General features: G+C 52.0%; 4 protein-coding genes across 4 annotated transcripts; 2 read left to right on the forward strand and 2 right to left on the reverse strand.

Annotated features, from left to right (window-relative positions):
• Positions 1 to 1,709: 1,709 nt before the first annotated feature.
• Positions 1,710 to 2,891, forward strand: N0V96_002907 (uncharacterized protein; the record flags this gene model as incomplete). Its single annotated transcript, XM_065756662.1, has 1 exon — positions 1,710 to 2,891. The coding sequence occupies one exon, from the start codon at positions 1,710 to 1,712 to the stop codon at positions 2,889 to 2,891; it is 1,182 nt and encodes a 393-aa protein (XP_065614429.1).
• A 1,666-nt stretch (positions 2,892 to 4,557) lies between these two features.
• SNQ2_2 (ATP-binding cassette transporter snq2) lies at positions 4,558 to 9,352 on the forward strand (the record flags this gene model as incomplete). The annotated part of the gene is made up of 2 exons (XM_053189944.1): positions 4,558 to 7,489; positions 7,545 to 9,352. The coding sequence occupies 2 exons, from the start codon at positions 4,558 to 4,560 to the stop codon at positions 9,350 to 9,352; spliced, it is 4,740 nt and encodes a 1,579-aa protein (XP_053052867.1).
• A 386-nt stretch (positions 9,353 to 9,738) lies between these two features.
• Positions 9,739 to 10,659, reverse strand: N0V96_002909 (uncharacterized protein; the record flags this gene model as incomplete). Its single annotated transcript, XM_065756663.1, has 1 exon — positions 9,739 to 10,659. One exon carries the CDS (start codon positions 10,657 to 10,659, stop codon positions 9,739 to 9,741), a length of 921 nt encoding a protein of 306 aa, XP_065614430.1.
• Positions 10,660 to 11,562: 903 nt separating this feature from the next.
• Positions 11,563 to 13,254, reverse strand: CDS1 (phosphatidate cytidylyltransferase; the record flags this gene model as incomplete). The annotated part of the gene is given in 5 exon segments (XM_053189942.2): positions 11,563 to 11,604; positions 11,660 to 12,124; positions 12,182 to 12,528; positions 12,601 to 13,096; positions 13,108 to 13,254. The coding sequence occupies 5 exon segments, from the start codon at positions 13,252 to 13,254 to the stop codon at positions 11,563 to 11,565; spliced, it is 1,497 nt and encodes a 498-aa protein (XP_053052865.2).
• Positions 13,255 to 14,581: the final 1,327 nt, after the last annotated feature.

The raw sequence follows: 14,581 nt of genomic DNA on the forward strand, positions 1-14,581 counted from the left end.
CCCAAAGCTACCATGTCTCTGCCGCGCCGAGCTCTTATCAGCATAACTTCTGCTCATGGCACCCTATTCGAGGGGAAGGAGACCACCGGCCTCTTTATCAGCGAAGCGCTGCATCCTTACAACGTTTTAAGGGCAGCTGGTTTTGAGGTGGATCTCGCTTCTGAAACGGGTACATATACCCCTGACTGGCTCTCAACACAGCCAGATTTCCTCAACGGCGAAGACCTGAACATTTGGAATGATACCAAGAGCGAATTCCGCACGAAGCTCGACAACATGCCGAAAGCCGCTGACCTCGATGGTAACGCATACGGGCTTTTCTACGCGTCTGCCGGCCATGCTGCCCTCATCGATTATCCCACGGCCTCTTCTCTTCAACGAATCGCAGCGCAAGTCTGGGCGAACGGAGGAGTGGTCTCTTCTGTCTGCCACGGGCCAGCACTTTTCGCCAATCTGATCGACCATAGCACCAATGAGCCCTTGATTAAAAATAAGAGAATTACCGGATTTACTACGGAAGCCGAATCTTCCATGGGGATCATGGATGAACTCAGGAGCTGGGGTGCCGAGATGGTGGAAGAGACTGCAACTAGACTAGGGGCGACATGTGAGCTTTTCTCTCTTTTCTCCCTTAATGACCCAGCCGTTGATTGGTGGGTGACTTCTTCGGATCTGACATTGGAAACAGATGTGCGTGCCCCCGGTATTTGGGACGACTTTCATGTAGTTGATGGTCGCCTGGTGACAGGCCAGAACCCAGCCAGTGCTACTTCCACTGCTCAAGCTGCCGTTCAGGCTTTCGACAGCGCTTGAAAGATGGTTGTGGGACTTCATGGTGTAGAGAGTACATATGCTCACGGAATAATTCAATAGATTGGATATATTGCCAGGATTACAAACTCTCTAGTGATAAACTTTGGTTTCCAAGCGCCTTCTATATGTGGTCTCGGCGTGGCATATTGATGGTGTAACCCCAATCTGACGCGCGTGAAAGGATGTGAAATTCAATCATCATGCAAAAGGAGATGTTACCGACTATTACCTCATATTATTGAGAGCCTCTGCAGCGCAGCCTCAAGAGCCGGAGTAAAATCTTTACCCGAGGTGGTTTCAGGTTTGTTGCTAGATTCGTTCAACTCAATGTTCGTTAGCTATGACTGTAAGTTGCTAATCTCAGAAGCCGGTGGACTGCTGGGAACATGAAGGGTTCCGAACCTGATTCTGGTGTACGAAAGCCACGTTGCTACGCTCAAATCCAGCAAATCCAGACCTGACGCCATTCTTGGTCTCCGGTGAAAAGGTCTATCTCCGATGACTAAGAACGGGATGACAAATTCCGAAGGACCACTTAAGCTTGTCATTATCAGCGGCGCGGGAGATCGGGTTGCCCCGGAATCGCGGAGCTGCTGCACGCTTTGTAAGACGCCAAGCCGGAGTTGCGGAGTTGCCCACAACATCACGAATCAGTCCTCCAGCTGACTCGCCGATTCATGTGTGGGCCACCTCAAAAACAAGGAAATAACTCGAATGATAGATAGTATTTAATGACGGAAAAAAAACCTTGGATTGACTTGACAAGATATAGACATTTAGCATCAATTCTTTCCAGCGACTCTTATAGATTTCCTTCACTATCCGTCAACATATACCATTTTAAATCAACATACCAGCTCTGTCAGTCACCCCGCAGCCTAAGTCATCAATTAAACATGGCGTCGCCTAAGATTACGGAAAGCAAGCTCTTCAAACCGTTAAAGCTTGGCAATACACAACTTGAGCATCGAGTTGCTCTTGCACCATTGACCCGATACCGAAATGATGCAAACCACGTGGCAAAGCCATTTGTTCCTCGGTACTACAGCGACAGAGCCTCAACTCCGGGTACTCTGATTATCTCAGAGGCCACTGGCACTTCAATGCCGGAGACTGGAGTACCGCACGGCCCAGCCTTTGTCACAGACGAGCAAGTTGCTGCTTGGGAAAAGGTTATTGCTGCAGTTCACGAGAAGAAAGGCGTTTGGTTTCAGCAAATCTGGGCTCAAGGACGAGCTGCAGACCCCGACTACCAGAAGCAACGTGGCTACAAGTTTCGATCCTCGAGTGCTGTGCCCATGGAGCCTGGCGCAGCTGTCCCCGAGGAAATGACTGAAGAGGAGATTTTACAAGTTATCCAAGACTTTGCGGACACCGCCAAGAGAGTTGTTGCTGCAGGCGGTGATGGTGTCGAAATTCATGGAGCCCATGGTTACCTACTGGACCAGTTCCTCTCAGACTCCGTTAACAAGCGTACCGACAAATGGGGAGGCTCTATTGAAAACCGGGCTCGGCTTCTCCTTGAAGTCATTAAGGCAGTCGTTAAAGTCATCGGCGCTGAGAAAGTGGCGCTTCGACTCTCTCCTTATGCATCTTTCCAAGGTGCTGAGTCATCTGATATCCACGGACAGTACACCTACATTGTCAAGGAACTGAAGAAGATGAACGTCCCTTTTGCCTATCTTTCACTTGTTGAGGCTCGAGGCGACCCGGCCAAACTTTTGAACACTACACACGATCCCAAGATTGATCAACAGACTCTCGACTTCATCCTCGATATCTGGGACAACCTGTCACCCGTTGTTGTGGCTGGTGGCTATGGTCCTGAGAGTGCTGCACAAGCACTGGAAGGGCACTACGCAAAGTGGGATGTCATTGTTGCATTTGGAAGAAGCTTTATCGCAAACCCCGATCTCGTCTGGCGTTTCAAGCACGGCGTTCCACTCACAAAGTACCACCGATTCTCGTTCTACATCAGGGGGTCGGAGATTGGGTACAACGATTACACGTTTAGCCAGGAGTACATCGACGCACAGCGCGAGTGGGCTTTGACGCATTTGGCTTCAAACTCGAAGTAGTGGTAGAATCGTTATTGTGATTCGCATGTTCTGGGTAGAAAAGCATTAGAATTTAAATCAATATCCATGTTATCTTCGCCGATAGAAATAGTCTGTTTGTTTGAAATATTTCCATGTCCTCGTATCGATCTCAAGCTTTCTTCTTGGGCCCATGCGAGGTTGATTTGTACGTGACCTGATACGGTGTGTCTGGATCCTTCGATACAATATTGCTCCAAGCCTAAGGGTTCCGGCACGGTCGTCGTACATCGCTAGCGTCATCGACATGATTTCATGCAAATCTTCGGTGGCATCAGCCATGAGCAGCAAGGTGAAAGGTGTACATTGGAGGAGAAAACATGGGAAGCTGGAGACCAAACTTCTAGCACGTCCATCATTGATTTCAAGGTATCCGGTGAAGCACTTAGCTTACAACATGCTTGATGTATGAGACTCATGAGCTTGGAGATATAGATGCCAAGCAGCCAATGGGTCCAACCGCATTCTGATTGTCTTCATCTATCGCGTTTACGGGGCAACGTTGGAAGTGAACGACTATCTGGAGATTGATTCGAAAGTACTACACTACACTCAGTCAAGAACAGGTTTTGTACCAAAGGCCCAGTGCTTCTCACAATGGTTCTCAGACTGATTCGATATTCTGGAAGTACATACATAATCACTTGCTTAGTTAACATATGTATCTGAAAGCGTATTTTGAGGCCTTTAAGTATGAGCTAGTTTAAAACTTTGTATTGGCATCCAAAGTGCGATTGCCTGAGTTCACTTGGCAAAAGACTCAGCGCGAAGACGAAACTCAAGTCCCATTTTGATGACACTGAACAGCGGACTCGACTGAGGGCCAATCCAATCAGAGCACAAAGGAACACGGCCAAACCCACCCGGGGTTTTCATTCATGGGCCCGAGCACTCTAGCCAGTTTTTGGCCCACATGCCAAGATTGACTTGTCTCAATGATTCCAGCAGCAATGAACATGAGCGCAAGACATTGTAATCTGGATGTGTTCTCTCGCACAATTCGGGGGTCGAAAATGTCCGTAATAAGGGAATTCTGGCCGGTGGGATTGACTTCTCGGTAAAGGAATGGCCTAATCGCCGATCGGGATGCACCTTTTTGCATAGCGTGTCAGCGCCATCGCGTGGCTTCGTGGATCTATGACGAAAGCATAGCTTGAGCTTGCCAGATGAGGCTCCTTGCTTGAAAAAGAAAAGATCTAGTGGTCTCCACTTGGCTGATATCCTACACCGGTGTCGCGCTGACGCGACCAACGTGGTCTGCGAGTACTTGGTTATACGTCGTCATAGATCTCAACTGGACTAACGGTCGGCGGGAACAGATGACCGACGCCGTTAGTTCACTACAGCTGGAATCGAATTGATGTTGCTCGCGTCCCCCCTGAAGACGTGGTCGATATTCTGGAACCGGCCTAGTGTTGACTGGCGTTTCGTTGGCATGTAGTTTCGACGAAAAGCAGCAATCCATCGACTCACTGAGACAATTTTATTTACTTACGAGTTCCCATCAACAACGACCTCTCTGCTACCTATGCCTTCTGCACCAGTGATGTGCACTTTAGTCCCTTGATCGCCATCACCCCGTTGCAGGAAACCATAGTGGTCATCAGCTCCTGCAGTGTCTACTCTTGGAAAAATAATCAAAGCCATCATGGATGAGAAGCCCACGCCCCGGGACACCGACGTCCCTGGCGGCTTCCCCGAGACGCCTAGTCTTGCTCCGACCAGCGGGCGTCCTACGCCGATGACAATGTCTAGTCACGGCCAGCACAACGCTCAGAATGCCGCAGGCACACAGTCAAGCCAGATTACCCGGAACACCACGAGTTACTTTGGCACGACATCGCGTGTCCGCGACGACACCTCCTCTTCTACTGTTACGCTTTCTGGAAACGGTGCTGTAGTCTCGGGTAGCCACAGAGCTTCGCGAGCAGATGATTTGTCGGAAAAGCATGCCCCTATCGATGACGAATCGACGCCGTCCTCTCCCTCCGCAAATGCTCTATCGCCGACGGATAGCACTCACTTTGCGCCCCTCAAGACCCATGCCAGCAATACCAAACGACCAGAGGCGCGCAGACAAGGAAGCAATTTGACCGAAGATGACCTTTTCCGAGTATTGTCTCGCCGCCGTACCAATGCCACGCACCAATCAGATGCTGAGCAGGAAGAGGAACAGCAAGAGGTTGAACGTCTCATGTCTAGGATATTTGGTCGAGCTCGGCAAGAACAGAGCGAGGAGGAGAAAACGCGGCATAGTGGAGTCGTTTTCCGCGATCTCACGGTCAAAGGCGTTGGCCTCGGGGCCAGTTTACAGCCCACGATTGGAGACATCTTTCTCGGATTTCCCCGCAAGATCAAAATGCTTTTCACTCGAGGGCCCAAGGCTGCATTCGCAAAGCCCCCGGTTCGGGAGCTAATCAGTCATTTTGACGGTTGCGTACGCCCTGGAGAGCTTCTTCTTGTTCTTGGTCGTCCAGGCTCAGGATGTAGTACTTTTCTCAAGGCCTTCTGCAATCAAAGGGCAGGGTTCCAGGCCGTTGAAGGAGAGGTCACTTATGGAGGCGCCCCCGCTGAGGAGATGAGCAAGAGGTTTCGCGGAGAAATCATCTACAACCCAGAAGACGATCTCCACTATCCAACCCTGACTGTCAAGAGAACCCTCAACTTTGCACTGGAGACGAGAACCCCTGGCAAGGAATCAAGACTTGATGGTGAGAGTAGGAAGGACTACATTGAGGAGTTCATGCGAGTTGCCACAAAGCTCTTCTGGATCGAGCATACCTTGGGCACAAAGGTTGGAAACGAGTATGTCAGAGGCGTGTCGGGTGGTGAAAGAAAGCGTGTCAGCATTGCAGAGGCCATGATTACTCGTGCATCCGTTCAAGGGTGGGACAACTCAAGCAAAGGCCTCGATGCCAGTACTGCCGTGGAGTACGTCCGATCGATTCGCGCCATGACAAACATGGCAGAGACATCGACAGCCGTGTCGCTTTACCAAGCCGGCGAGTCTCTCTATGACCTTGTTGATAAAGTGCTTCTCATCGACAAGGGGAAGTGTCTTTATTTTGGACCCTCTGAGTCCGCAAAGCAGTACTTCATCGACCTCGGCTTCAAGTGCCCAGACCGATGGACGACTGCAGACTTCCTAACTTCTGTGACTGACGAACACGAGCGCCATATTCGAGATGGCTACGAGTCCCGAATTCCAAGAACTCCGGAAGAGTTTGATTGGGCATACAGGAATAGCGAGGCCTATAGGAGGAACATCCAGGATGTGGAAGAGTTTGAGTCTCAGCTTCATCAGCAGGTTGAAGGCCGCCGCCAGAACGAATCAAAGAAAACCGAGACCAAGAACTATGAGATTCCCTTCCACAAGCAGGTCATCTACTGTACCAAGCGCCAGTTCATGGTCATGGCTGGGGATCGAGCGTCCCTTTTTGGCAAATGGGGCGGGCTGGTGTTCCAAGGCCTCATCGTGGGCAGTCTGTTCTACAACCTACCGAATACCGCTGCTGGAGCATTCCCCCGCGGAGGAACCTTGTTTTTCCTGCTTCTTTTCAATGCGCTGCTCGCATTAGCGGAACAGACGAGTGCGTTTGAGTCCAAGCCCATTCTACTCAAGCACAAGTCCTTCTCTTTCTACCGCCCAGCAGCTTTCGCCATCGCCCAAACCGTGGTGGATGTGCCACTCGTATTCATTCAGGTTATTCTTTTCAACATCATCATTTATTGGATGTCCAACCTTGCGAGAACTGCGTCACAGTTCTTCATCGCCACCCTGATTCTCTGGTTGGTCACCATGGTCACCTATGCTTTCTTCCGTGCCATTTCAGCTTGGTGCAAGACCCTGGACGATGCTACAAGATTTACCGGTGTATCTGTCCAGATCGTCATCGTATACACAGGCTACCTTATCCCTCCAACTTCGATGCGCCCCTGGTTTGGGTGGCTGCGGTGGATCAATTGGATCCAGTACGGCTTCGAGTGTCTCATGTCTAATGAGTTTTACGACCGAGAACTCCAATGCGTCCCGCCCTACCTCGTTCCCCAAGGACCGAACGCCTCGCCGGCGTACCAAGGCTGCGCGCTTGCCGGAAGCCCGCCAGGTCAGACGATTGTGCCCGGTTCTAGTTACATCGAGGCATCCTTCACATATTCTCGTTCTCACCTGTGGAGAAATTTCGGTTTCCTATGGGCCTTTTTCTTCGTTTTTGTAGCCCTCACAGCCTTGGGCATGGAGCACATGAAGCCGAACACTGGTGGTGGCGCTATCACCGTCTTCAAGCGTGGACAAGTCCCCAAGAAGGTGGAGGATAGCATCGCCGCTGGGGGTCGTGGCAAGAAAAATGATGAGGAATCAGGCGAAGCTAACAACAGTACGCAAACGATGACAGCCGACACCGCTAAGAAAGAGAAGAGCGACGAGGACACCATGAAACAAGTGGCTCGGAACGAAACGGTCTTCACATTCCGCAACGTCAAGTATGTAATACCCTTCGAGAAGGGAGAGCGCACGCTTCTGGATGACGTCCAAGGATACGTCCGACCTGGAAAACTCACTGCACTCATGGGTGCCTCCGGTAAGCATTGATCTTATCCCAGGGGTAATTACTTGCAATTGCTAATGCCGTATAGGTGCTGGCAAGACGACTTTGCTTAACGCCCTGGCTCAGCGCCTCACCTTTGGCAAAGTCACTGGCGAATTCCTGGTCGATGCTCGACCACTGCCCAAGTCCTTTCAGAGAGCAACTGGCTATGCCGAGCAGATGGATGTGCATGAACCTTCAGCAACGGTTCGAGAAGCTCTCCAGTTCTCTGCGCTGTTGCGCCAGCCTCGAGAGGTCTCAAAGAAAGAGAAGTTTGACTACTGCGAAACCATCATTGATCTTCTTGAGATGCGCGATATTGCAGGAGCAACAATCGGCAAAGTCGGCGAGGGCCTCAATGCGGAACAGCGAAAGAGGCTTACCATTGGAGTGGAGCTCGCATCAAAGCCTGAGTTACTCATGTTCTTGGACGAGCCTACGTCTGGATTAGATTCCGGCGCCGCTTTCAACATTGTCAGATTTCTGCGCAAGTTGGCAGACGCTGGCCAGGCCGTGTTGTGCACAATTCACCAGCCGTCAGCCGTCTTGTTTGAGGAATTCGACGAACTTTTGCTTCTCAAAGCCGGAGGTCGAGTTGCGTACCACGGGCCACTTGGACGTGACAGCCAAGAACTGATTCAATATTTTGAGTCAAATGGCGCTCACAAATGCCCTCCGAGCAGCAATCCAGCCGAGTACATGCTGGAGGCAATCGGTGCCGGTGATCCAAACTACAAAGGAAAAGACTGGGGAGATGTCTGGGCGCAGTCGAAGCACAAGGATGAGAGATCCAGAGAGGTTGATGAGATGCTGGCGAGGAGGAAGGACGTCGAGCCCTCAAAGAGCCTCAAGGATGACCGCGAGTACGCCATGCCACTGACGACTCAGACGGTGGCGGTGGTCAAGCGTTCGTTCACCGCTTACTGGCGCACACCCAACTACATTGTCGGAAAGTTCATGTTGCACATTCTCACAGGTCTCTTCAACTGCTTCACATTCTACAAGATCGGTTATGCGTCTGTCGATTACCAGAACCGACTGTTCTCAATCTTCATGACTCTGACGATCAGTCCCCCGCTCATCCAGCAACTGCAACCAGTGTTTCTGCAATCCCGCCAAATTTTCCAGTCGCGCGAGAACAACGCAAAGATCTACAGCTGGTTTGCTTGGACGACAGCGGCAGTTCTCGTCGAGATTCCCTACGCTATTGTCGCCGGAGGTATCTACTTCAACTGTTGGTGGTGGGGCGTCTTCGGATGGCGCCTTCCCGCCTTCAACTCCGGCTTTGCATTCCTCTTGGTCATTCTCTTCGAGTTGTACTACGTGAGCTTTGGCCAGGGCATCGCTGCATTCGCTCCCAACGAACTTCTTGCATCTCTCCTAGTCCCCATTTTCTTCCTCTTCGTCGTCAGTTTCTGCGGTGTGGTTGTACCCGCTGCCCAACTTCCTGCGTTCTGGAGGGCTTGGATGTACTGGCTCACACCTTTCCACTATCTGTTGGAAGCCTTCCTCGGGGTCGCCATTCATGACCAGCCTGTTCAGTGCGAGTCTGGCGAGTTCGCAAGATACCAGCCGCCTCCCAACCAATCCTGCGAAGATTATACCGCACCTTATATCCAGCAGGCTGGTGGATACGTTCGAACAGGAGATGGGGGCATCTGCGAGTTCTGCCAGTACGCGACGGGCGACGAGTTCGGTGCAGGCTTCAGCGTTTACTACAGCAATATCTGGCGTGACTTTGGCATCTTCTGCGGGTTTATCGTCTTCAACTACGCCGTAGTCTACGTCGGGACTTGGCTCAAGTTCAAGGGAAAGAACCCTTTCAAGAAGCTTATGATGAAGAAAAAGAAGAATTAGGGTGGCAGTGGGTAATGTTCATCCTCTTGTCAATGTTTATAGGGCCCATTATCATTATGGAAAGTAAACCTCCAGGATAGTGAGGTGTAATAGATTAATAGACTATGTCATTGAAGTGTTGAGACTGCTATCATTGAAACGATTCATGTATGACTGCTTAGCATCGATCTCACCGAGCTTTTGTATAGTTCGCAACAAGGAACTTGCGCCTTGACTTCGCAATGCCGGGTGACTCCCGACATTATTCCTCGCACCTTGAGCTTTCACAGGCAGCTGGGTGGTGGATATGGATTCTGACATTGATTGAATTAGAACGCTGGTGCATGATGAGGGAATCTATAGAGGGAAGGAATAACAACATTTTGATTCAAGTCAAATTAGCAGCCTCAGTTCTTGAAGGCACCGTTTGTCAACTCGTCCTCCAGGTCGTAGTAGACTTGGAATTCGCAGTAGCAAATCTCTGGGTCACTCTCAACGTCAAAGTTGAACTGTGCCTCCTCATCAGTGATGGGAACCTTGGCCAACCCGTTGGCGCCGGCAGCCTCGGCCAGGAGCTGCACGCGGCAGCTGCGCTCCATGGAGGTGTACAAAAAGGCGGCCTCATCAACGGTGCGTCCAACCGTCAACAGACCATGGTTCCGCAGAATGCAGCCCTTGCCCTTGGGACCCAGTGCCTGAGCGATCAGCTCACCCTCCTCGGGACCCAGAACGACACCGCCGTAGCTGTTGTAGACGCTGTGCGCTTCGCCAAGGAACTTGCAGGAGTCCTGGGTCAGCATCTCCAGCCTGCGTCCAAAGACCGACCAGGCCTTGCCGTGGATGCTGTGGTTGTGGCACACGGCATGAACGTCGGGGCGAGCCTTGTGTACGGCAGCGTGGATCAAGAAGCCAGCAGTGTTGGGAGGCTTGCTGCGGTTGCCGCCGATCACCTCACCGTCGAGGTTGACGAGAATCATGTCGCTGGCCTTGAGCAGACCAAAATGCTTGCCGAGAGGGTTCGTCCAGAAGGCGTCGTGGTGCTCGGGATCCCTGACGGAGATGTGGCCGCTCATGCCCTCGATGTAGTCCTCGCGGTACCAGTGGCGGAAAGCGGCTGCCATGTGTTCGAGTTGCCATTGGCGCTGGGAGGCGAAGTCGGGGAACTTGGGGATACCGGCGAGAGCGACATCGCCGTGGGACATGGCCTGCAAAGGCGTCTTGTTGGCGAGCTCATGGCCGTGCTTGGTGTGCGACACCTCTTTGGGGACGATGGCGGCGGCGCGGGCCTCGATGGACTCGGTGTCACTGACAACGGCAGACGGAGCCATGGTGGGTCTTGTGATCGGTGCGCCGGTTTACGGAGTATGAAGCAAAACGGTCTGGATGCGGAAAATGAGCACAGTGTCTCTCAGGCCGTGGTACTCTGAATGTATCTGTTTCGAGATGGAAGAAGCAAACGCTAGGTTCAACGAGGATTTGTGAGTTCAGGTGTATTCCAGATAAAGTTGATCTGGGGAAGTCCTACGATAATGATGGCCGCCGATTGATAGGTAATACGCCACTTACGAATGGAAGACGGAAATGTCCATCGGAAGATGTTACCCAGTGTTTGGCCGGAGCGGGGTTGCGGGTCTTGATAAGGCATGACCGGGATCGCTCTCACAAAGTCAGGACCGGATACCGGAAACCGGGAAACCCGACCGGCCCGGTCCAAACTTCGGACGGCCGGCCAGGGAATACGCCGCAGTATCCTGGGGCAGGGAAGGGGCTCCGCCTCCGCAACGGGCGGCTCAATCGCCCATAAGAGAGGCATCTCCACGGGCACCGCGGGTTCGAGCCAGGCTGTCACTCACTCATGGCATCGCGGCTTCGAGATTCACGCCTGGTCAAGCTTGGCTCAGAAGTTGAAGAGTGAGACGTGGTATGTTAAGAAAAACGTCGCGACAGGGTATGTTACAGCTAGTCCATGCAAATTCTCATCCGCCCGTCATAAACCAAGAAAAACTCTCTTGTACAGCGACCGTCGTTGTCATCGTCGTTACGCAAATGCTTTTATTTACCCGCGCGCAGCTCCCGACCGTCCAGCTCCGAGCCCGTCTCACTTGCTTTCCTGGAGAGGGAGGTTATTCCTTGCTCTGCTCAGCACATGTGCCGGATGTCGCATTAGTTCGTCATTAAATAGCAGTATTTTGCTCGTATTCAGCAGCTGTCGATATGCCACGTCGATACATCTACCGCTTGGCCTGCAACGCCTTATCCAGGCACTGGATAATCTGATGAGAGTTAGCACACGTGATGCGTAATCAAGCAGCATTCAATAGGACATACCTCATCTCCCCAAACACCTTGGTTACTAAGATAGCGACCCATGCCCCTCACCAACTCGAGCTGCTCTTCGACAGTCAAGCCAGTGACGGCCATCTCCATGACGCTGCCGAGATTGACCTTGTGAAGAGCAATAAAGGAATGGTAGTACATGTAGGTGAAGAAGCCCATGATGAACTGGCAATCCATGCGATCCGTCATACCGCCATGTCCCGGAATGGAGTCGCCAAAGTCCTTGATCTTGAAAGTGCGCTTGAGCCCAGAAGCGAAGAAACCGCCAAAAGGTGCAATGAGAGAGGCAAAGGTGGCCAATACCAAAGTGTGCAGCTGCATAGGGGCCACAGTGAAGGAGAAGGTCTGGTGCATGTTGGGTGGCAGGAAGAACAGAGGAGGCAGGCTGTACGTCTTGGGGATGAAGACGGGATTCCGAGTACACTCAAGACCAGTAAAGATGTTCGCGCCGAGATCCTGAATTAGTGTTAGTATATCAACAGCGTTTATCTAGGAGAGGCGTAGTTTACTCACATTGACTGGGCACAAGAAGAAGTCGGAGCGCATCAAGACGTTGGTCAGAAGCATGCCAAACAAGATGGTGAAGGCCCAAGCGCCGACAAAACCCTCAACGGTCTTCTTGGGGGAAAGGGCGATGAGTTGGGTGCGGCCAAAGGTGATGCCGCAAAGGTAGGCCCAGATATCGTTTGTGATGACCATGGCGGCTGGGAGGAAGAACCAGATCATGCCCTCGAAGACGTTGTTCATAATGAAGTGAGCCTGGACGACAATGAGGTACAGGGCCATGTGCGTCCATGCAAACTGGGTGAATTGAAACTTGTAATGACCATTCTGGAGAGAAGTGACGAAGAAGACGAAGCCTAGCAAGGTCAAAGGTCAGCGCGTGTTCGAAAGAAACGGTATATTATCGCGTGCTTCGAGAAAGGACATACCAAAGATGTACAGAATGAAGCTGATGAAGCGGTGGTGGGTTGCCAAAGGCAGCAGAACCTTGTCAACCAAGACGATGTGCTTGAAGTAGTAGATGACGCTCTCGCCGTAGAGGAAGTACATGGTGGTTGCCAGCCAGTACCAGTTGAGGCTCTTGGAGGAGCGTAGCTGGCGGGCGCGGCTTGGTACGCTGGCGATGGCGATAACCTCCTTGAAGGAGATGATCTGGATAGCAGTCATGATGCAGATGATGTAGATGTGGCCCATGAAGAGAGCAGTGAAGAAGCCAGCGAACATGACAAAGGTCCAGAAGGTACGGGTCAGGAAGTTGGCCTTCTTCTTCTCGTAGGCGGCTCGCTTTTCCTCCTCGGGTGATTGAGGTTGCTGTCGCAGGCGCAAAAGGTTAGCTTTCTCCATATTGAACAACGTCGCGGTCATGACCATGATGATGATGGCACTGGTAGTCGCACTAAAGCCGTGCCGATGCAGACTGCGAATCTAGAGCTTACCTCTACAATGTTGTCCAGGGCCGCGCCAGACCTTTGCTTGGTCGGCGAACCATCTTCACTGACATCGCTAAAGCTGGAGCGGCGCCCCTCACCGTGACCGTTGGCCTTGTGAGGGAACTTGACGCCCCTCCGTGTGCGGGCCATCATGTCTTTATTTACGGTTCCGCAATACTCAAAGGGATAAGAAGTTTCGATGAGTCGGTCTCGTAGGTAGCTGCGATACTAGGCGAGGCTGCTTAAGCCTGGCTGGTGGTGGTGGTGGGAGAATGGTCAAAGGTCGTGATAAGTCGTCGCGAAGCAAAAGCGGGTGGTTCGGATGCGGCGATGGAAAGAGTGGAAGCGGATGGTCGGCGCAAAATAGACCGTTGGTTGGGTCGCAAGGATAGGCGACGGAATGGATTATCGTCGAGTTGTCGAGACACGTCGGAAGAGCAAATTCTAGTCGAGTCCCAAGGCGTGGATGCGAGGGGTCGAGCTCGGAATCGCAGGCGGTCGTGGGTGACGTGTTGGCGAAGCAGATGGGAATTATCGGCGTGGATGGATTTTTTGTTGAACCCGTATGGTAAGGTACGGAGTAGACCTGAGAGGGAACGCAAAGGCTGAGCAGAGAGGACTGGAAGGGCGGAAAGCGGGAAGGCACAGCTGGCGCAGAATCCCCAAGTGGACCCACCTCCTTCCACGTCCCGTCTGAAGCGGGCTGCTGCGGCTGTGTCCACGTCGACGGGACTCGGGCTGTCACGCTGCGTTGCTGCTTCCTCCAATGTCTTTGGCACCAAGGTCCGTAACAGGTATTTACTTTTGTTCTATTATCTCTCACTACTTTTGCTTTTCCTTCTACCATTTCTATTCTTTTCCAGAGTTTCTGTTATTATCCTTCCTCTCAATCAATGGCCCAGATGCCCAGATGCCCAGATGCCCAGGTGTTCCTCCTGCTGTCTACATTTCATCCTTACTGAAGCTACGGTGCCAGGGCAGCTGGTCTGGGCGAATGATGACGGTGCAAATTAGCGTAAAAGAGCTACGTCAGGCCTGCATTCTCGGCGGGGGGAGGCCCTGGAGATGGGAATTGGAGTCCGCTCGCATTGCCTGCCCCCATTGCCCCCATTGTCCCCCCCGAGCGGAGATTAGGTAATCCAGCCGGTCGAATCGGCAAGACCGCACCTCAATGCTGAGAGAGTCTTGACTCCTGAGGCCTCATTGGGCAAACCACTCGTGGCATTGTCGGCTCGGTCTCCGGACTGCTGGTCATCTCCGTTGATGTCTGCATTTCTTTCATCCCCAATAAACTTATTTGCTAATTTTTCCAGAGGTGCAACATTCGTATTCTGCTTTTACCTCAAGTCAGGCACAGATAGGTGTGAGGACCCATGCATGAGAGAACCTTTCGCCTCCAAAAGCACAAGCTTCAAGGAGCCCCATGCACAAGACGCAACGCAACGCCTTGGGTTCCTTACACAGTAGGTATGCGTATGTT

This window comes from Colletotrichum fioriniae, assembly GCF_027942845.1.
Source record: "Colletotrichum fioriniae strain IMI 355084 chromosome Unknown scaffold_3, whole genome shotgun sequence".
NCBI lineage: Eukaryota > Fungi > Ascomycota > Sordariomycetes > Glomerellales > Glomerellaceae > Colletotrichum > Colletotrichum fioriniae.